The sequence below is a fragment of the Palaemon carinicauda genome, chromosome 17 (assembly GCF_036898095.1).
Source record: "Palaemon carinicauda isolate YSFRI2023 chromosome 17, ASM3689809v2, whole genome shotgun sequence".
In the NCBI taxonomy this organism is placed as follows: Eukaryota; Metazoa; Arthropoda; class Malacostraca; order Decapoda; family Palaemonidae; genus Palaemon; species Palaemon carinicauda.
Window position 1 is genome coordinate 102,771,662 of NC_090741.1, and position 23,542 is coordinate 102,795,203.

General features: G+C 44.2%; 1 protein-coding gene across 1 annotated transcript in view; it reads left to right on the forward strand.

Annotated features, from left to right (window-relative positions):
* The window catches only part of LOC137656872 (uncharacterized), a 110,566-nt gene that overhangs the window by 24,169 nt on the left and 62,855 nt on the right, over nucleotides 1-23,542 (forward strand). The window contains exons 2-3 of the mRNA XM_068391242.1: nucleotides 981-1,139; nucleotides 16,792-17,451. Of these exons, the coding sequence (XP_068247343.1) occupies nucleotides 981-1,139; nucleotides 16,792-17,451 (819 nt within the window). The remainder of the gene's footprint in view (nucleotides 1-980; nucleotides 1,140-16,791; nucleotides 17,452-23,542) is intronic.

Below are 23,542 nucleotides of genomic sequence, written 5' to 3' on the forward strand. Positions count from 1 at the left end.
ATAGACTCGGAATAACTTTACCTAGACAGTCACACTTCTGCACGTCTCAACACACAGCTTGCGTAGTCCGTGGACCTTGCGTAGCAAGGTTTAGCGAGGGCAGGGACTCCTTATTTTTGAGTACTAACATACGCAGATAAGGAGGCCCCGGGCAAAGCCAAAAGACAGATTGGCAGGGACATCCACCCATCCTAATGGGTGAGTCACCCCTAATAAATAGCGTGGTTTGTATTCCAGTTACGGAACAAATGACAAATTCGTAGATAATTTGTATTTTTCCTTACTGTACAAACCTTACTTATTTATACAAACTTGCCCGCCATCCCTATCCTCCTTGAAGTTCTACTTCCAAGCAAAGTGACTAAATCACAGGTGTGTGAACCGGAGTGGTAGCAAGCTCCCCCCCCCCTACCCCCGGTAACTAGCGGTGTGGGTAGTTAACCCTTGCTAAATTTTAATGGCTCATCATTTCAGCTCTGCCAAAATTATAACCCCTAATAGATAGCTAAGGTTTGTATAGTTAGGAAAAAATACAAATCATCTACGAATTTGTCATTTTTCCCTAGATACAAAAAAAAAATTTAAGTATTTTTTTTTTTCACACAAACCCCTTATCATTATTAGGACGTGGATCAGCTAACTCCAGGGCAACCTCGGGGTTCTGGGACATTGCTGCTCCCCCTAGAGAAGCAACAAGCCCTCTCCCTTAGGAGAGTTCTTTTCTTTGTCCGATCACTTGCAGGTGATGTCAGGACAATTTGTATAAATAACTCGAGGTTAAATACCAATTACTTTAATAATTTGTAATATTACGTACAAATTTGTTATCTTTAGTACATTTTCAATATGATTAGGGGAAAAAATTTTTGTTTTGTATGAATATATAGTACAGTATATTTATTGTGTTATTAATCAAATTTGTCTTTAATGGTGGAGTTATTCAGGTATTAAAATTTTCACTCAAATTTTTTTCTTCTTAGGATGTGGGAGATATTTTAAAGTGCCACGTGTGTCTCGGTAGCTACAATGATAGTTCCCATCGCCCTTTACTTTTGCCAGCCTGTGGACATACATTCTGTGCTTCTTGTTTAGAAAACTTGCAAAAACAGTCAAGAGTTAACTGTCCTGAATGTAGAAAGGTAAGCTTTTTATTGTAATTTTTTGTGATATATGGGAAGATAGTTTTGTTTTTATTCTGTTGCATTCATATGAAACGGGTATTAGAAATTCTGACTAACACTGGAAGGGATGAAGAAGACAGCTTTTTGTTTTACTATGTTGCATTGGTATGAAATGCTGATCGGAAAACTACTTAACACTGGCAGGGATGAGAGCACCCAATAGTCGTGGTTATAATTACGGTATACCTGTAGTAAACTTAACAAACTTTTGTATGATGGGTAAACTTGAATGATTGATTGACAATATTGCACCAAATTATTGATAACTTTGACATTTTTCGCTAATGTCCAGGTTATGATGTGGTGCATAATTAATGTTTACAAGACTCCGTGAATACAAACCTTCGTCTTTTGATAGGAGTATGATTTAAGTAAAGCTGGAAAACTTGGCTGTTAAAATTATATACGAGGTGTCGGTAGTTAATGGCAGCTAGGGGGGAAGCCCTGCTCCACTACCGGCTCATGGAATAAACACTTTTATTCCAGCTCCCGATGCCTGCTAACATACTCTTGTTGCCTTAACCCAAACTTGGCTGAATTGATTTTCTTTGCTTTTTCTTTTCAAAATTTCTGTGAAGTATATGTTGATGAGAAAACATAAAAGTATACATGGAGACCTGCCCTGGAGGTACTGATTGTAGCTGCAGGTCCTTATGATCAGGTTATCAGTTGATCCTTGTTCCTTGTGTCCATCCTGCAGGGGACATAAGTGCTCACAGGCTTCTCACTATGAAGAGTGTATAGAGTGATCATCCTCCCAGTGGAAAGCGTACTGCAACAAAAGGAAGTCTTAAGCACGACTCCTGTCCTTCAGGGTCTTCCTCGAAGTCAGGAAAGTTTTGCCGGACATCATCATCCTACCCCTTGTACCCTGCCCTCAGATCCTTCTCTGTTTGCCTTCTATGCTGGTGGTGTGAGGAATGGCCAGATTCTTAATTTAACTTTAGGACAAGCTTGTGAGGGGGAAGCTCGACCTGTTTCTTTTTGAGAAATTGCTGGACTTCCTTGTCAGAGTGAGTCTTAAATCCTCTCCAGATGTTGATCCTGCGTTTAAAAGGTTCTCCTCCTAAGTAGAGACTAAAGGTGGCTGCTCTAGTTACACCTATGAGGCCTGCTCTTGTGTGTTTGAGAACCATGTTGCCCTGACACAACTATTCTCAAAAGCTGACCGACCTTTGAGACGTAAGAAGGATGTCTTTCCCTACGCCCAAAGTTCCAAGGATTACGTGTATTCTGTGTCTCGCGAACACACTTTTGAAGTCTAGATTGGGATTATGTCTATGCTCGCATGTATGCCAGAGATTAAACACCCATTTGTTCATAAACTCCCACGTTTTGTAACTGTTAGTGAATGAGCGCAAGACTCAAGTCTTTCTTCTAGCACCGCATGCTCCTTTACATATCAGCGTGCTCAAGACTTTGAGCATGGTGTAGCTTGGCGCCCACACCACTTCCCCTGTCTGCTAAGCGTGCAACTATTCTGGTATCGATAGATGAAGATAGTACGCTAGAGTGTGTTTACAGCCATGATAGAATGATCATTACAGTGGACGTTTGATCTTACGATCATGATCACACTAAATCTTTTTTATATTCCTGAAGGGAAACAGAAGTATTGAAAGTTATTCCAGTACGCTTACGCGCCACTGAGGAAGTGTGCTCTCCAGTACAGTTAGAGACGAGGCAATTTTGTCTCTGACAGACAGCTTTGTAAGGAGTTTTCTCTCTAGGACCATTGCGAGTTTCAAGACAAGTGCTCTACCAATATGAAGATGAATTGCATGTGAACATGGGTATATTGATTCTGTCCTATGGAGCTCCATCCCCAGAGAGTCCTCCAACCCAGGCTCAATATAAAAGAGTGCATTCTCTGGTAGGTGAATTGATTCTGAAGACTTCTTGGGCTCAGGGCCAAGAACTCTCCCCTATATAACGGACTGAAGGAAGCTCACGCACAGAGAGGCCCAGAGATTCAATAACACCAGAACGATAACTCAAGAATCCTTGACACACTCCTTTCTCAAAGGAGCATTGGAGAGAGGGAGAGGAAGGATAAGAAGACACAATTAAAGAAAAAAGGCATTATCCTGGCACTAAGGAGAGGCCATCCCTTGGACCCTAGAATTCAACTTTCTTATAGTAAAGCCCAGGGCCTGTGAGACTGTTAAAGGGTAATCATGCCCTTCAGTGGCACAGGATATGTGCCCTGTTACCCAAGGATAGCACAGCAGCCAGGTTGATTCCTGGAATGAAAAAGGATAACTTGATGGAATTGGAATCCTCCAAATACCACCCAGGTTTGGTTTTGTATCAACAAAGAGGATCTGACGTGACAGTACTTTCCAGAACATAGTGATATGTCTCCAACCAGGCAAGTGGATTTAATAGATACTCTGGCTTCCTAGGCACCGGATTTAGGTCCCACATCAACCAAAGCCGAAGATCGAGAGTCTGAATTCAGTTTCCTGAAAGCCTTAGCCCTGATAAAACAAATGAAATGACTGAGAGAACCAATCAAAGCCTCAAGGAAATTAAGGAATGTCAGAGTGCAAAGCCTTCTCTGGAACTACCTTAGTCCAAGTTGGCTAAGGAAGCAATTTCTCAGGCCACCAGAATTCTATAAAGGCGAGCTGGTCCTCAAAGGTCTTGCCTCCCCCACTTCTTAAGCGTAGGCAGTTTTATGCAACCAAAGAGGCCAGCCCCTCTATCTTACATCTCAGTCTATAATCTTTTTGGCCTGAGTTGGAAATCAAGGAGGCCATAGCCATGTCTACCCTTCAGGCAACATCCTGGTTAGGTCATTGGTCAGATATGCTAGCTTACTTTGCCCCTACAGCACTCGGGATCTGTCGAACCCTGAGAAGAAGACAGTTGACCGACCTGGTGTTCACTAGGTCAAAGGGAGTCACTATTCTAGCTCACCAATGGGCTAACTGGGTCCTTGAATGGAGGGATGCTGTAGCCTAGTTTGCCAGAGAGAGGCTTTAATGTTAAGAAATGCCCACGTGAACCAAAGTGCTGCTCTCTTCCCAACTGAGGACGTGGATTTCGGAACAGTCAGGAAGTGGAGAAGGTCCAGCCATGTTTCTTTCTTCCATTGAGCTGTATCCTTCAAAATCGCGACAGCAAGAACCGCTATAGCGACGATGAAGGCTTTAAAATCCACCATCAAGAAGGTAAGGAGTTTGTTGAAAGTTACAACTCAAGCCGTCTCTTCTTTTACTAGAAGAGTTTTTGACCATGCTTCTCTTTTTCATTCTCATATTGGCCAGAGCAGAAAAGTCTTCAAATGGTTGGAGACCTCTGATCGACTTTTTCATTCTGAACGGAGATGGCTAGCACAACAAGACAAGTCATCAAGAGGAGGATCGCAATCGATCTTAAAGGCCCATACTTTTAGATCTTCGTCCATCAGTCATCAAGAAAGTTCTTTTGGTTTTCCTATTGCCGCAAAGTCTACCAATTCAAAGTAGACTGGCGACCGCACCTCAGGTTTTCACAAGTCATGTCGTGGCATTGGCACATGCTAATGTAGGGTTACTAAGGTACCTGGATGATTGGCTGGGCCTTTTGATCTCAAACAAGCAACTCCTTCAACATTGGGATAGGCTTCTTGCCTTTTGCCATATCATAATAAATCCAGCCTCACACCCAAGAAAACTTCGATTACCTAGGAATGTGCATAGATATGGTAGCAGAAAGGGTTTTTTCTGCAGACGACGGAGTTGCCAGACTCGGGGGGTAGCTCACGCGTTCCCTTATCACCAGCATCTTCCAGCCCAACGATGGCAACAACTGTTGGGTCATTTGTCGTCCCTAAAAAAGCTGGTCCCTCAATGTTAACTTTACTCATGCTTTCTCCAGTGATGCCTCAGAGACACTGGAACCAGAGCATCAACTCTTCATGCCATCCAATTCCAGTGGATCAGGAGGTAAGAAAATACCAACTAAGCTAAAAGTCAAGCTCTATAGCACAGTAATAAAACCATTGTTAATGTATGGATCGGAAACATGGCTCTATGGCAAAAAGTGGAAGCAAGCAAAGCTTGAGAGATCAGAGATTGAGAAGGCTGAGGTAGTTTATGGGAATATCACTGTTTGAAAGATTGGAAAATGATGAAATAAGGAAAATGGCAGGCGTAGTAAAGATTACAGAGGTGATAAGAGTATCATGACTCAGATGGTGTAGGGACATATTGTGGATGGTTGGTGGGGAGAGAGTGAGGAGGGCTTAGGAGAAATCTGTGAGAGGGAGGAGATTGAGAGGGAGGCTGAAAATTAGATGGCAAAGAAGGAAGTTTGAGGAGCCCATTTGTTGAATCAGATGGTGGTAGGCCACTGGTCCCAGGTAGAGAAGAACTGACCTATTAACTTGCTGGGAATAAAGGCATCTCTATTGGCACTGCAATCATTTCAACAGTACCTAGTATGCCATTCAGTAGCATTGATGAGCAGCAACACTACCATAATGCCAAACATCACAAATAAGGAGGCACTGGTTTTTGTACCGTTGCCAATTGGCAATATGGAGTGGAGATGTCGGGGAAATTCCAGCTAAGCAAGCTGATTGGAGTGGAGATGTCGGCGAAATTCATTCCAGGTAAACTAATTGGAGTGGAGATGTCCGCAAAATTCATTCGAGGCAAACTGATTGTAGTTGCCAATGAACTCAGTCACCAGGGACAGATTGTTAGGTCAGAGTAGTGCCTTCATCCTCAGGTAGTTAGGAAAATTTTAACTTTGTGAGTTTCACCAATGATTGACCTGTTTGCAACAATGTTGAACAATAAGCTACCAATGTGTTCAGTTCAGCAATTGCGGATCAGACAACAACACTGGAAGATGCTTGCTAACATCCAGGGGATGGATTAGAAATTTATGCTTTTCCCCTGTTTTGCCTAATTTGCAAAATAATCAACAGGGTATTGGTAACCCAAAACCTCAGGATGATAGTGGCACTCAGGTGGCTGCAAGCAGAATGGTTCCTGAACTTTCTCATGCTATTAACCAAATTTTAAGGTAGTTACCCCATTGACCCAACCTTATTAGTCAACCCCACATACAGAGAAAACACACCTTTGGGGCATCCTTATAGCTTCACGGGTGGAGGTTACCAAGCTTCTCCTAGGTGCAGGACCTTTTCGGAAGGCTCCGCACAGATGTTGAGGTACCTCTGTAGATCCTACACGGCAGTATGCCAAATGGGCAATCTTTTGTGTTAGTGTACCTCCTCTTAGAACCTCTATTTGCTTAATTGCTGACTTCCCTCTTTTCCTGCAAAGGGAGAAACTGCCTCAGTCTCGGGAGTATTAGGCTATCACTCAGCCTTGAGCTAAGTGTTTAGACTAAGAAGATTGACCTTTACTCTTTGTGGCAAATATCAATACTTACAAGGAGTTCTGAGCAGTCCTGCCCACCTAGTTTAAATCAAACCTTCTGCTTGGAATGTAACCAAAGTTCCCAGGTCCCTAAAAAATGCTCCCTATGAGCTATTCAAATACAGTACATATCAGATGAGGATCTGATGTTCAAGACTGTGTTCTTGCTAGCTTTGGCTTTAACAAAACATGTAGGGGGAACTACATGGCTTGTCTTATTTGGTTACCCACTTCAAGCATTGAAGGCAGTTCTCTTTATTCTTGCTTCTTTGCCCTGTGAGGTTTCACCATGCTACCTCGAAAGGATCCAACCTACTAGAACAATGTTACAGAACTTGTTTATTAGATCAGGAAGCCAAAGGAAGATCTCCAAAAATACCATTTCTTTCTGGCTTTGTGAGGTCATTAAAGGAGTGCTAGCTTCAGAATAAGGGGAGCCAGAAGGACTGGCACAGTCACAAGGTCAGGGGGGGTGATAATAACTCTAGCCTTTCAGAAGAACTCATCAGCGAGTCAAGTATTAAAAGCAGGTGTCTCGAGACATCAGACCACCTTCACGATCCACTACTTACAGGAATATGAAGGCAGGTCTCTTTATTCTTGCTTCTTTGCCCTGTGAGGTTTCACCACGCTACCTCGAAAGGATCCAGCCTACTAGAACAATGTTACAGAACTTGTTTATTAGATCAGGAAGCCAAAGGAAGATCTCCAAAAATACCATTTCTTTCTGGCTTTGTGAGGTCATTAAAGGAGTGCTAGCTTCAGAAAAAGGGGAGCTAGAAGGACTGGCACAGTCACAAGGTCAGGGGGGGTGATAACAACTCTAGCCTTTCAGAAGAACTTATCATCGAGTCAAGTATTAAAAGCAGGTGTCTCGAGACATCAGACCACCTTCACAATCCACTACTGTACTTACAGGAATACACCTACAAGTTACTGGATACTTTTACTTAAGGACCTGTCATAGCTGCTCTAGAGGTACTGTAGCAAACCTAGCTTTCTCACAGAACAAGAGGTAAAGCTTCTAGAATAATAGTTATGCCACCAGATTAGGAAGAGAGTGATTATGTCTGGTCTTTCCTCCTCTTATTCTTCCACTTTCCTTGTGTTACAAACTGTTAAATCTTTGAAACATATGTTATTGTAAGTAAGCTTCCCTATTGAGTACCTTTTCCATTGTGAATAAAATAGAAGTGTTCATGTCCCCATCCTTGTAACGAAAGGAAAGGGGGAATAGTAATTCAATGCAGCAATATACTATAGCCTTACATTACAGATACAATATCCTACAAGGATATGCAAATTGTTCCTTGACCGCCTGTCATTAGACAACATGTAGCCTATAGCCAAAAAATAGTGCAATAGAAAGTGGAGGGGAATCATCACTCAGTTCCCAAGTGGTCTCGAGTGCTTAGACATTCCCTGGATTGTAGCCAATCATCTAAGGTTAAGTCTCTTATTAAAGGTCAAAGGTTTGTATATGTGTAGGAACAAATTGCAAATTTTAAAAGTAATTTGTATTTTTCAATATTAAACTTACCCGATAATCATGTAGCTGTCAACTCCGTTGCCCGACAGAATTCTACGGAAGGGATACGCCAGCGATCGCTATACAAGAGGGGGGTGTACTCACAAGCGCCACCTGTGGCCAGGTACTGCAGTACTTCTTGTTGACACCACTTCAATTTTTCCTCTGTCGTGCTTCCGGCAAGACGTTCATGGATACGCTTATAATTTTGGAGTCTTGTTCACGGTTTTTGGTGAAGTATTGCTCTAAGATTTCAGCTTTCGCTATTCAGGAAGTTTTATTATTAGCTTAGCTAGCTTTTGGAATTAATTTGATTAATTATGGTGACGAAGAGAGTATGAACTCTCTTTCACCTTTAAATGGCCGACCCTTCCCTTAGACGGAAGTGTTGGTGTCTAAGAGAGTATAGACTCTCTTTCTTAATTTTGCTTAACAAAAGTTATAGATTATTTTATATCTCTCCGCCTTTTTAGGCCTCTTCGATTAACTTCCTTTTTTATAAAATTATTAAAATTAATTTTTATATTTGTTTATATTCGACCTTTCCTAATAGTAGGCGGTCTTTTCTTGTACCGAAGTTAATTAACATTGAGCCCGTCATTTCGGTTTTACCTGTTAACATATTATGCTATTTTAATGTTTTTGAAAGAATTTCTTTGATAGTCTCGTACTGTTTCAAAGTTGAACTAACGTTTTGTTTTGTCTCTGCAGTTGTTGACGTTCAGAACGTTCAACTTGCGCTCTATCGTTACGATAGAGAGAGAATTTTCACGGTGTCACGTTGCAGTAAGAGTAAACCGTTTATAACGTTTTGTTCATTCTTTCTTAGCTTAATGGTTTTAATTCTAATAAAGGAACTTTTTATTTGGGAAATCTTTCAGTTTTTTTCCTTTAACAATAATATGTTTTAACGAGTATATATGATTGGGCTCTTCTCTCAGGTTCTAAGTCAAGAGAGAGAGAGAGAGAGATAGAGACGGAGGGAGAGAGAGCTGGATAAACGTTTCGTTCAAGCGAGTAACGTTGTTATCGTTTTTGCTCTTCTCCCTAGTCTCTTTAGGGGAAGAAGGTAAACGTTTCTAGAGTTTATTCTTGTTCTCAAGCTTTATGCGGTGAGAGATTTTAAACGTAGTTTATTTGATCTAGTGTTTAGTCTCTTTCCAGCCACTGAATTATTTATCTTTCATTAGATTTTTCTGTTACATTGTAATTCTGTTTTCGCAATTACTAACTTTTAAGGAAGGATAGAATTGCGTGTTTCAGGTACAAACCACTTAAAGTTTCGAGTTCAGTGAAATAAGTGCAAACAGAAATTCAAAAGTGATAAGTGATTAACGCAAAGTGTGTCAGTGTTGTGCGTGAGGGTACTTCTGTGCGTGCCAGTCGTCCTCCCAGTCCGGGACCTCTTGCAAGCTCCCAAGCCCAGGGGAGAAGCAATGTCGAAGGGCAAGAGGGTTCGGCAGGCCTTGATCGGCGCACAGAAGTATCCTCGGTGGTTGCGGGCGTGTCTTACAGAGACCGTCACTCCCACCCGCAGACGATTGAGCCCTTATTTTACTCGTCTGCAGAAGAAATTTCGGGGAGAAAACGCTGGACTCAGGTCTCAAGACCTCTTAAACGTAAAGTCCAGACCTCTAGAGTTCAAAAACCCGGATGCAGTCATTGGGTTAGCTCTGACTCTCCGCAGTCATCAGGTGACTGCACACCTCCTAAGAGAGGTAAGGTGATGCCGCAACAGACCTCATCTTCTGTTAAGGCTTTGCCTCAGCAGACCTTAGCGTCTGCCGATCCCAAGATGACTTTGCTGCAGTCCATGCAGTCACAGCTTGCGGTCTTAATGCGTGAGTGTCAGGCTGAGAAGGTTACACCTCCTCCTGCGATCGCTCCGCCTCACCGCAGTCCAGTCTGCCAGGCGTACGATGTTGAGGTTCCTCAGGATACCTTACCGCGTACTGAGTTGCCAGTTACCAGCGGTGTGCAGCAACCTCCGCCTTCCTTAAGGCAACCTCAGCAATGGGAGCAGGAATCTTATGCCTTACTTCCTCCGCTTCCGCTTGCGGTTCCACCAGCGAGGCAACAATCTCTTGAGGTACGACAACCTCTTCCATCAATGAGGCAGCCACCTCAGCACTCGCTGCAGCGACCTAAGGCGAGAGCCTCAACTCCTTAGGCTAGCACCTCAGGAACCTCAACTCGCGAGACAAGAACTGCGTTCTGCGCAGCCGCTACCTCAACTCTCGCAGCTCACACCTCAGGAACCTTAACTCGTTCCTCAGGAACCTGCTACTGCGCATCCGCAACCCTTACAGCAAGCGCAACTCTTGAGGCAGCAACCTCATGCTATGAGTCAGCCACCTCAACGCATGCATCTGCCACTTTCTCCTCAACTTGAGCCTCTTCCCATTCAACTTGGAAATAACAATGACAATAATAACACCTCATTACTTTCATAACTTGCATTTGTAATCATATACATGTATGCCTACCCAAACATTATGATAATGGAGGTTATTTGTATTACTTATATAAAAATATATATGTATTCCTTGCAATATATTTTTAACAAAATCGCTAATATGGCAAAATATCTTCAAAACAAAAATGAATCATGAGTTATGAATGTAAGGTAAATATTATGTTGATATTAAAACCCCATGCAAGCATGCATGAAGTAATGCAGTGTTGCCAACAGGGCGAGTTTCCCTTTCCTGAGGTGAAGTAGATTATAGTACATTTAGTGCAGCTTAATTCTACGATTATCATGCCGGCTATCAAATTCATCAACAAAACAGTCTAAATCAATTCCCTCGGCACGTGCACTTTCAATGGACAGTAATGCGATATTACTCACTCTAGCACTGGTCATGGAATTTCTGAGAAATGTTACACGCCATGCAACACGCTCTGCTTACCTTACAGCATGCTCTACATACAGCATGCTCTGCATACAGCATGCTCTGCATACAACATGCTCTGCATACCTTACCGCATGCTTCTCAGTCACACATCTTTGGTTGTTGCCAACTCACTAGACTGTCAAGCAGTATCATAACGTTGCCTTCTAGTCTGCTGCTTTTGCACCAGTGAAACCCTCACTGAGAGAACTTAGCTTTTCTCGGATATGGTCCCTGTAGATGAGAAAGTGCTTTTCTTCCTCCTTCTGATATTCCCTTGAGGACTCTGTCATTTGGAGAGGAGCCTTTAGCTGCGTAGCCTCCTATGGACTTTTATTTAAGCATAACATGCTTCCAGGGAAGGTAATGGTTCCACTTCAGTCGCTAACCCCGTCTGTTACCACACCTACTCCCATAGACCTTGAGCTGTGTTGCAAGACATGCAGTCCAAGCTTAGTCCTTGTTAGAGGTTTTTTTTGTTTACGGAGTCAGTGTGTTACTGGGAAGACGTTCAACAACCAGCAGAAGTGACTTGTTGTGACGCAGTGCGGCAACCTCAGCAACCCGATAAGGAGTTGTCTGTACGACCCAGACAGTCTAGACAGCTTCGGGTTGTCACTGTACTTCCTCGCTTCCCCATGGTTGACAGTTCACAGACTGTGCAGCAGTACCATGATCTTGTGTCCGGCTCCGTCAGACGACTGGCTTTTAAGAGCTCCCACAAGTCGTCGCTGTCTGGAGATTCTCAGATGGACTATGGATCTGACCAAGGAACTGGGCCTCCTGGTCAATTTTGAGGAGTCTCAGCTCGTCCCATCCCAGACCATTGTCTCCCTGGGTATGGATCTTCAGAGTCGAGATTTTCGGGCTTTTCCGTCGGCCCCAAGGATCTTCCAAGCCCTAGAATGCATCCAGAGCATGCTGAGAAGGAACCGATGCTCAGTCAGGTAGTGGATGAGTCTAACAGGGACACTTTCATCGCTGGCCCTGTTCATCGTGTTAGGGAGACTCCACCTCCCCCCCTTCAGTATCATCTAGCTGCTCACTGGATAAAGGACATGACGCTAGAGACGGTCTCAGTTCCTGTTTCCGAAGAGAGGAGGTCTTCTCTCGCGTGGTGTAAGAACAGCTTTCTTCTCAAGGAAGTCTACCTTTGGCTGTTCAGAAACCCGACCGCCGTCTCCTCTCGGACGCATCAGACACGGGCTGGGGTGCGACTTTGGACGGACAGGAATGCTCGGGAACATGGAATCAGGAACAAAGGACACTTCACATCAATTGCAAGGAGTTGTTGGCGGTTCTTCTGGCCTTGATAAACTTCAAGTCCCTCCAGCTTAACAAAGTGGTGGAGGTGGACTCTGACAACACCACAGCCCTGGCTTACATCTTCAAGCAGGGAGGGACTCTTTCGTGAAGTTGTTCTAGATCGCAAGGGACCTCCTCATCTGGTCTAAAGATCGAAAGCTCACGCTGGTAACGAGGTTCATTCAGGGCGGTATGAATGTCATGGCAGATCACCTCAGCCGGAAGGGTCAGGTCATCCCCACAGAGTGGACCCTTCACAAGAATGTTTGCAGCAGACTTTGGGCCCTGTGGGGTCAGCCAACCATAGATCTGTTCGCTACCTCGATAACCTAGAGACTCCTGTTGTATTGTTCTCCGATTCCAGACCCAGCAGCAGTTCACGTGGATGCTTTTCTGCTGGATTGGTTCCATCTCGACCTGTATGCATTCCCGCCGTTCAAGATTGTCAACAGGGTACTTCAGAAGTTCTGCTCTCGCAAAGGGACACGGCTGACGTTGGTTGGCTCCGCTCTGGCCCGCGAGAGAATGGTTCTTAGAGGTACTGCAATGGCTGGTCGACATTCCCAGGACTCTTCCTCTAGGAGTGAACCTTCTACGTCTACCTCACGTAAAGAAGGTACACCCAAACCTCCACGCTCTTCGTCTGACTGCCTTCAGACTTTCGAAAGACTCTCAAGAGCTAGGGGCTTTTCGAAGGAGGCAGCCAGAGCGATTGCCAAAGCAAGGAGAACATCCACTCTCAGAATCTATCAGTCTCAAGGGGAAGTCTTCCGTAGCTGGTACAAGACCAATGCAGTTTCCTCAACCAGTACCACTGTAACCCAGATTGCTGACTTCCTGTTATATCTAAGGAAAGTAAGATCCCTTTCAGCTCCTACGATCAAGGGTTACAGAAGTATGTTGGCAGCGGTTTTCCGCCACAGAGGCTTGGATCTTTCCACCAACAAAGATCTACAGGACCTCCCTAGGTCTTTTGAGACCTCAAAGGAACGTCGGTTGTCCACTCCAGGCTGGAATCTAGACGTGGTCCTAAGGTTCCTTATGTCATCAAGATTTGAACCTCTCCAATCAGCCTCTTTTTAGGACCTCACATTAAAAACTCTTTTCCTCGTGTGCTTGACAACAGCTAAAAGAGTAAGTGAGATCCACGCCTTCAGCAGGATCATTGTTTTCACATCTGAAACGGCTACATGTTCCTTGCAGCTCGGTTTTTGCTAAACGAGCTTCCTTCACGTCCTTGGCCTAAGTCGTTCGAGATCCCAAGCCTGTCCAACTTGGTGGGGAATGAACTGGAGAGAGTACTTTGCCCAGTTAGAGCTCTTAGGTACTATCTAAAAAGGTCTTAACCTTTACGAGGACAATCAGAAGCCTTATGGTGTGCTATCAAGAAACCTTCTTTTCCTAGTTCTAAGAACTCAGTTTCTTACTATTCAGGCTTCTGATTAGGGAAGCACATTCTCATCTGAAGGAAGAAGACCTTGCTTTGCTGAAGGTAAGGACACATGAAGTGGGAGCTGTGGCTACTTCAGTGGCCTTCAAACAGAGCCATTCTCTGCAGAGTGTTATGGATGCAACCTATTGGAGAAGCAAGTCAGTGTTCGCATCATTCTATCTCAAAGATGTCCAGTCTCTTTACGAGTACTGCTACACCCTGGGACCATTCGTAGCAACGAATGCAGTAGTAGGCGAGGGCTCAGCCACTACATTCCCATAATCCCATAACCTTTTAACCTTTCTCTTGAATACTTTTTATGGGTTGTACGGTCGGCTAAGAAGCCTTCCACATCCTTGTTGATTTGGCGGGTGGTCAATTCTTTCTTGAGAAGCGCCGAGGTTAAAGGTTGTGATGAGGTCCTTTAGTATGGGTTGCAGCCCTTGATACTTCAGCACCTTAGAGTTGTTCAGCCTCCTAAGAGGAACGCTGCGCTCAGTAAGGAAGACGAACTTATTTAAGGCAGAGTAATGGCTCAAGTCGACTTCCTTACCAGGTACTTCTAATTTCATTGTTATTTTGAATAACTGATAATATGAAATACGGGATACTTAGCTTCTTGATATACATGTACACTGGTTTTCACCCACCTCCCTGGGTGTGAATCAGCTACATGATTATCGGGTAAGTTTAATATTGAAAAATGTTATTTTCATTAGTAAAATAAATTTTTGAATATACTTACCCGATAATCATGATTTAATTGACCCACCCTTCCTCCCCATAGAACCAGTGGACCGAGGAAAAATTGAAGTGGTGTCAACAAGAAGTACTGCAGTACCTGGCCACAGGTGGCGCTTGTGAGTACACCCCCCTCTTGTATAGCGATCGCTGGCGTATCCCTTCCGTAGAATTCTGTCGGGCAACGGAGTTGACAGCTACATGATTATCGGGTAAGTATATTCAAAAATTTATTTTACTAATGAAAATAACATTTTTCTTAATCATACAAACCTGAGTCCTTTATACATCTCTCCTCATCCACCTCACAAGTGTACTGCTCGTTTCTACACGCTCGTACACTGTAACTATTTATTGGTGACCACCGGAGTGGCCAGCTCCCGCCTTCTCCTTCACTGCTGTGTCTTACTGTTTGATGAGGCCGCCCTCCGACGTGGACTCTCCTATCAACGCCACACCCACGAAACTACTGCCCTTTTCCAGTACAGAGGCACTCAACTGGTTTCAGCACACCAAGGTCCAGTTTCGCATTAAGGGCGTGACTCGTTCAAGTACCAAAGCAGACTATGTTTTTACGGTGATCCCCAAGGACACTTTCCTGGAAATCTAGGATCAGCTTTGCTACCAAGGGGATACCACAATAGCATACGACGCCCTTCTGGAGCAGTACTCGCCATTACCAGCCTCCCATGTAGCCAAACTTTTTCAGCACTCAACAAATGTTTGGGGACCAAAAGTCTTCGCTTTCTCTTAGGGGAGTGACCAGTATTGTTTGCGTGCAATGTGTTTCTACACACTCATACACTGTAACTACTGTATTTAATAAACAATAGTTACAGTGTGCAAGAGTTTAGAAACACGTGCCGTACAGAAGCATAGGTAAAGGTCAAAGAGGGTACTCGGTAAGCTGGCAGTGGTATGGGGCGTAGTTTTCCCCCTGCCTGCTGATAATTACCGACACCTTATTGTGATTTTAACAGCCGAGTTCCCCAGCATCGCTGAAATTATACTCCTATTAAAGGACTAAGGTTTGTATAGTTAGGAAAAATGCAAATTACAGTACTAATAAATTTTGAGATTTTTATGTTGTATAAATACTGTAAATTGCATCAGGAAAGAACAATATACATTTAAAAGCTTCCAGTGAACTCTAGATAAATATTAATGTGTAGAATGTTATCTAAATTTGCCCTTGTGGTGGGCTTTGATTAAGAAATTAATTTTGAATAATGTCAAGTCTGTGTATGCACCTTTTTGTCAATCTCAAGTCGTCTTTTGGCAATTTTGTTATTTTATGGCCAATGAATTTTTGATGGATGGAAATTTTGATACTTCTTATTTTCATTTTTAACAGTTCTTAGATGCTTTAAAAAGTACATTGGTACCTTGGAGATTGAACATAATTTGTTCCTAAACCTAGTTCAATAACCAAATCAGTTATCCCCCATAAGAATAAAGGGAAATACTATAGCATTTATTGGTTCCCCACTTAAGAATGCTCCTGTTATTTGCCAATTTCGCACAAAGTTTACAATATTGAATTATAGTGTAATACATAAAAGCATACCAAAATCAATAAAAAGTTTTACTTAATAAGATAAATGAAAAATATGTAATAAATGAACTTTGAATTTCATTTTACATGTAGTGAGGAGAATGGATGGCTCAAGTGGAAGGTGGTAAGGAGGGGAGAAGGTGGTTTAAGTGTTTATGAAAAGGTTGGGTAACTGCCCTTCTGGGGTTCTTTCTTTTCCTTGCTTTTTTCTTTCACTAAATATAATTAACTTTAAGATCTCTTTTCTAAAAACTAATGAAGACGGCATTGTTTTTACATCCATTTTAAGAGATATCTGAAATATTATAAATATCACCTGCTCTGTTGGCTACTGCTTTGCATGGGTAATATTTTTTCATCACTGAACTAGGAGCAGTATCCCTTCCCTCCGCCTCCTCTGAAGACCTGTCCTCTTTTGCCATTGTTTATAGATAAACATTATGATGAATTAAATGCATCAGAAAGTTGACGTAATAATGTTTTGCAGGTGTGAACGGGGTGACAGCTACAGTACTCATAAATTGGCTCAGTAGCCTTTGTATGACTAATAATAATTTTAGTTGAGGGGCATTTGATCTCTGTGTTATTACTGTAGTATAATTACAATTAATGTATAGTAATTGATGTAGGATCACATATTGTTGATAACTAGTACTCAATTTCGAAATGTGGTTTGCTCATTTACATATTTTTGTTAGAATTTGACTGAAATTTTATTCAGGAAGTTAATTAAAAAGGGACTACAGTAATGTTCATACACTTTTTTTCTTTTTGCAGCCAAATGCCATCCAGCCGGTATCTTCACTGCCTGTGAATTATGTAGTGCTTAACCTAGAGCAAGCCAAGCAGGAGAAGCAAGGTAGTCTCCAAGGTAGAGCAGAGGATGTACCCTTACCCCAGCATAGATCGCAACCTTCAAGTAGGAGATGCTCGGATCCACCCCCTGTAGATTTAATGAGTGCTAGTCCCTTGCGACATTTAAGAAGATCAGGAAGCACAAGTGGTCGAACGGAATATGTTTACCAGTCTCCAGAGAGACCAGGAAATCCACCACATCACAGGGCTCAAGCAGAGGCTCTTAGATTGAGTCCTTCTCGTCAGTTGAGAAGAACAGCAAGTGCCAGAAGTGACCAATATCCTCAGCAGATGTTTGGCTTTTCTGCAGAAGCATATGGCATGAGCCCTCCTCGACCACTCAGAAGGTCGGCTAGTATTCGTAGTGAATGCAGCGAACACACCCAACATATGCCAGGAGTGCCTAGGATGCTTGAGAGAAGGCATCCGGTTACACATGCATTGGCAGGAAGTACTGTGGTGAACACAAGAGGTTGTCCACAGGCATACCGAGGCACAGTGACTGAGGAGAATGAGAGGTGTGCCAGAGAACTTCAAGAGGAGCTCGACTTTCAGATGGCTGTTCATTTGACGTTTTGTAAGGCAAGAAATCTTGGATGTTTAATGTGCTAATTATGTTGTTCCTACGTGTATACTAACCTTTCGTCCTCTAAACGGGAAATATCTGCAGCAGAGCTTGAACAGCTGTCGAAATCTTTAATGAGGTAGGTAACAATAGGTGGTGAGTGCGGGCTGGTAGCTCCACCCACTTCCCTGTCAAAGGCTTTTCACTTTCATCTGGCCACAATGAGTATGGTCATACTGTTGTATCCTATCTAAGGACTTTTAATCTTTTTCTCGTACTTTTTAGTCTGAATGATTGATTTGGCGTCACGTTGATAATGAAACGAAGCAGAATTGCAAGTGTAAATTGGTCACTGCATCAGTTTATTGGTATACCTGCAATAGAACCACTCTTTCTGCCCTTATTGGGCAGTGTTGTTTGCAGTTATCCCCATTTACTGATTGCAAATATAGGCCTCCCATTAAAGGTCGTTATATTTTGAGGAGCAGAGAAGCTAAATCTGTGGCCTTCTTTTTGATAGCACCCAAGATAGTGCTGGAAAGACTGTTGTGCACTTTTCGTTCCTCATCGAGTTGGCCTTTCAATGAAGCTTTTGGATATACTGTACACCCATGGATTGGTCCTGGGAAGTATGCTTCAAGAGTAGGGAGAACTTGGATCTACATTGGAGTTTTTTTTTTTTTTTGAAGGGTTGGTTGTGAGTGAGGTGATCGCTGCACTTGACATGTGCTAGAAGCTCTTACTTGCAGACCGCTGACAACAAGGGAACTTGGGAAGCTCTTACATGTAGGTCCTTGATGTCATTTTGAGGGAGCAGGTAGCTAAGGTTACTTTTCCCCAGGTGCCCCCAGTACCAGTGACACCAATTTTTTAATGGTGATCCCAGTGTTAGTGGCCCCAGTATCAATAACCCCAGTGGAGATCCCCTCAGTATGCTCCAAGCTAATGACTAGGTAAGTAGGGTTTTACACCTGTGTAAAGGGAAGTGCTGAAGCCATAAGGACGTAGGAAGGCTCCTGCCCCAATAAACTGTTCATGTCTCCCCATTTCCCATCTCCTTAGATTATCATTATATCTTCAGTGTCATTCACCCCAGAAGCCATGCCTCCCACACTCCCTGTAACAGTGACCCCAGCATCTTTGTGTTACAAGTGCCAGTAAGAGTGCCCACCACTTCCCCTGTGCAGGGATTCCAATGTTATGGTTTTTCTCAGAACAACCCCTGTGGTTCTTCTCTTTTGGGAAGCTTCATCGTTGATGGTCTCTCAGATTACCTCTGCTTGCAGAACCTAAGGATAAAGTTGCTAAGAGGAAGAAACAAGTTTGCTCATTTTCCTCTTCTAGTTCTTCCTCCTCCTCCTATTCCACTTGATTCTGATTGTGACCCCTCTTCAAAGAAGAACAAGAAGTTAAAGAAGGCTAGTTATAGTAGTTTTAGTTAGGGCTATTGATGACTTCACTTCTATTTTTGGGGAGATAGGTGGCTCCATGTGGTACCTGGCCGTTTGTTGTGAGGTCAGGACCACAGCCTCGGCCCCCACGGCCCATGTACTGTACCTGGTTGCTGGTCTGACTACCCTGGAAGCCAGGCTGGCCATGGATGGACGGCCCCATGCTGTCGTACACTTTTTACTGACCATGACCCTTTGCTCTCAGTTCCTGTGGGGCCTAGATTATAGCCTATGCTCCTAGCCCCCACTGTGGTGGCTTGACTACTCTGGTAGCATGGCTAGCTTTCACCTTTCTACCTTAAGAGGGCAGTGCTATTTTCTTCTCTATTTTTTTATATTACTTTATGTCAAATTGCGAATATGACTCTCTAAAGCTCATAGCAGGCTGCTATGGGTTGCTGGCTGATGTAATATAGCTCCTTACTCCATTATGATCAACAGAGAAAATGGTGCTTGTTGCTTTTTTTGTCACTAATATGACTGGTACCAGAATTTTTCTCTCCGATGACAACCATCCTGGTCCTTCATCAGCCCCCTATTATGTTGTTGCTTCTGACCTTGGAACAGAACGCGCTGCATTCTCGTGTCCCGAAGATATCGGACCTTTGCCCATACCAACAGAAGCAGAGAGCCAAGTTGGATTGTACCTTTGTTGAGGTTTCTTGCACTCATTAGTTAGTGCAATGAACTGGGTGCGGCAACCATGGCTCCATCTTCAGGTAGGTCTTTGGTCATTGATCGGTGCTTGGGTGGCCCTCAAGAATCGAGACCTTGTCTGAAGATGCCAGGGTTTAATCTTACTTGTTGGCCCTGAATTGAGATGATGATCAGACTGTGGATTTGAGAACACTCCTGCTTCCTGCCGTCCAACAAGGTACAACCCTCCATTTCAAGTCTTCTGCGTCAGCACCTTTTCAGTTTAACCCCTCTGTGTGCTGAAATTTGGATCAGAAGGCATGCAATTCGTGACTTCATAGTTAGTGGCCATGGAGACTTCTTCCATGGCTACCTTTCAAGCTGTCTTGTGGCTTGACCAATGGTCAGGTACCATGACGTACTTCATGAAGACAATGGGGTTATAAACCACACTCTTTGAAAAGCATAGGAGGCTTGTACTGTCTGGTGAACAGTGATATTTTTATCGCTCAGTGGGTCAAGTGAGTTATGAAGGGAGGGACGCTCTGATGTACTATAGCTCCTAAAAGTCAAGTTAATGTGTTGTGTGAAAAATTGCTAAAGGAACACAATGACATATACTGCTAGATCACTTATTGTCTCTTTATGGTTGGTATGTGGGGTTATCTGTCGTAGACGCTGGATTTTTTACTGTGCCTATGTTAGAATCCTCTAGTCTTATTGTGTTATCACAACTGCATGATATATATGAACATACTATGACACAGTAACAGATTACAGTATACAGTGATACTATCTTAGGTCATATATGTCCCAATCCTCAGGCTTACCACTCTTTTCTCACCTCACACAACACTTGACAAATAACATTCGCATCCACTCCCCAACACTCAGACCCACCACTTTCTTTTCACCTCGCATGAAACCAGTGTGTCGGGTTATATTTCCTTTTTTGTTAACGTTACTTTTGAGAGCCATAGCACTTATTCTCAAAACTAGTTATGCCAAAGGTAGCCCTGGCATTTCTGAAAGTGTTCATGCAGGATTCCACGTCATTCTTGCCAAGGGGTCACATAAGACTGTGATGAAGAATTGGAGATCTTCTTTACAGGATGCCCTGATCCCCTGCACATCTCCTTTTAGGTGTTTTGGCCATGCCTGTGGGGTCAATGTAGAAGAAGGTTGTCTCGACCTTCCCTCGACCTCAATCAGGACCACCTGCAACTTCTTCAACTCAGAAGGATCCTGTGCATGTACAGCCCTTTCAGAGTCCCTGAACTGACCGTTTCAGTAAGGGAGGCATAGAAGTAAGAGGGGGACGCTTACGTTGGAGTCCCCCTTTACTGCTGCCACAATTTAGGGGATGCGTGTCATACCATTGGGCAATCTGGCAGAGAACGACGCTGACCCTAGGTAGTCAGTGTCCCTCTGAATAGGTACTTCTTACTTTTTCTGGACCTTTGGCCTTCCCCTATCTTACAGACTGATAGTGTTTGTAGCAATTCTCCAGTATTACCTAAAGCCTCAGCATTATTCCATAGGTGAAATGATGTTTGAGAAGATTTTGTGCTCAAAGACATTCGAGACAGATCTCTGGGCTTCTGCAATCATCTTTTCCTGGTGGAAATGTCAAATGAGAGCTGAAGATCAGTTTGTTCAGCAGTCAGATGTAATGGTATGAACTGTAATGAGTTCCATCAGAGAAGGAGACATATTTTCAGTTGACATGAAGAAAGCCTACTTCCATGTAACCATTCATCCAGTCCTTTTGGAAGTAGACCCTATGTTTTGATTGTACTGTACTCTGCTTTCTGGGTGTTCCCTCAAATGTTCATGTTAATGGCAACTAGGGCCTCTCTCATGCAGGATACGCCTTTTGATGTATCATAACGATTGGTTGATCCTGGCCTCATTAGGGAGGCAGTTGCTACAGGATTGAGATATCCTTCTTGCTTTGTGTCACAATCTGGGGATCATGATAAGTTAAGTGTTAATGCTCACACCCAAGAAGAGGTTGAATTATCTGGGCATGCTGTTAGACATGGTAGCAGCAGTCACATCAGCAAGCTAAGAGAGGTAACACAACTATTTTTTCCAGGAGGTACCTCCAGCTCGACATTGGCAAGTCACCTCAGACACCTATCCTTGTTTCAAAAGTTTCTTCTTCAGGAGTCGCATGCATCTCATGTAAGAGATTCCTTCGGTTGTGTTGGAGAATCACTGGTTGTCCTCCAGAAATCTTATTTCTATCCTGTTTCAGTAGGACTGGAAGTTTGGCCTGACCTTTCCGGTGGCTAAATGAAGGCAACCTTACCTCAGGTGCCTCAAGGGAGGGGTGTGGCTTTCGTGCATCCCCCCAGCAGGAAGTTCCTCAGAGTGAAGTGGGGATTCCAGTCTCTGCAGTTCAGGACACTCTGCTTCGGACTGTCAACGGCTCCTCAGGTGTTCACGAGGGTGGTCACCGTAGTATCAACCTGGCCTCACAAGCAGGGCATCAGGCTGATCCAGTACCTAGACGACTGGTTGCTGCTTTCAGCCTCAGAGACAGTCTTGAAGGAGCAAGGAGCGAAGCTATTGCAGTTCTGCAGGGAACTAGGGATCACCATCATCTTGGGGAAAGTCCCAGTTAGACCCCACCACCAGGATAATGTACCTAGGGATCGTCCTGGACTCCCAATTAGGAGGGCATTCCCCTCTCAAGAGAGGCTGAGCAACCTGGATCAAGTTATTCGACCATTCCTGATAGGTACGCTAATGAGAGCCAAGGACTGGCAGAGGCTCGTGGGCCACCTGGTCTCATGGGAGAAGTTGGTTCCTCAGGGGAGGCTCAAGCTGAGCCCAGTCCAATGGAAACTGAAGGACAGTTGGTCACCGGGAGCCCCTCCTCAAGAACTAGTCAAGATGCCTCCGGACTCCAGGAACATGTTCCTCTGGTGATCCGTCAGGGCGGACAGCCTTGAGGGATTACCATTCGCGTCCGTTCCTCCAGAGGTGTTGCTCTTCACAGACGTATCAAAGGATGGGTGGGTAGCCCATCTGCTCGGGGAAACAGCAGAGAGGAAGTGGTCCCCGGAGGAGAAGACCCTTCACATAAACATGCTCGAGCTACTAGCAGGTCAAAAGGCCCTCACAAGGTTTGCCCATCGTCTCCGGGGAAACATGGTAGCACTCAGGTGCGACAATGCTACTGTGGTGGCATATATAAAGAAGCAAGGGGGATTGAGATCAAGGGGGTTGTGCAACCTCACATCTCAAATACTGGAATGGGCCGAAAAGGAACACATCAGGCTCACAGCCAGGCTCATTCCGGGAAAGGAACGTTCTAGCCAACGGCCTCGGCAGGACAGGGCAAGTAGTGGGGTCGGAGTGGTCCCTACACCCACAGGTAGCCTAGAAGGTCCTCCAGAGGTGGAGCTCACCGGTGATGGACATTTTCACCAAGGGGCTCAACGCACAGTTACCCGTGTTCTGTTCCCCGGTGCCAGACCCAGCAGCAGAGTTCGAAGACGACTCCCAACGCTCGTGGGACGGATTCGACGTATATGCCTTTCCTCCCTTCGGGATTCTCAGGCAGGTTCTCAGCAGGATCAGGCAGCCAAGAGATACAAGGTTGATTTTGGTAGCGCCCTGGTGGCTGGAGCGAGATTGGTTCGCGGACCTACAAGACCTGGCTATCCTTCCTCCGTGGCCTCTGCCGGTAAGAGAAGATCGGCTACACCAGCCCCACTTCCAAAGGTTTCACGAAAACCCTCAGTGCCTTCAGCTACACGCGTGGAGGTTATCGGGCGTCTACTAAGGAAGGAAGGACACTCGCAGAGGACAGCCTTGAGGATGTCCTGTTGTCTTAGGAAATCCTCGGTCAGGGTTTACCTGGCCAAGTGGGCCACATTCGTGAAGTGGTATGCAGTTCAGAATCTGAGGCCCCTGGATGCATCGGTCCACAGGATTGCAGTCTTCCTGGTCTACCTAAGGGACTACCTAGGGGTTTTCCATTCCAGCCATCAAAGGGGCCGAGCAGCAC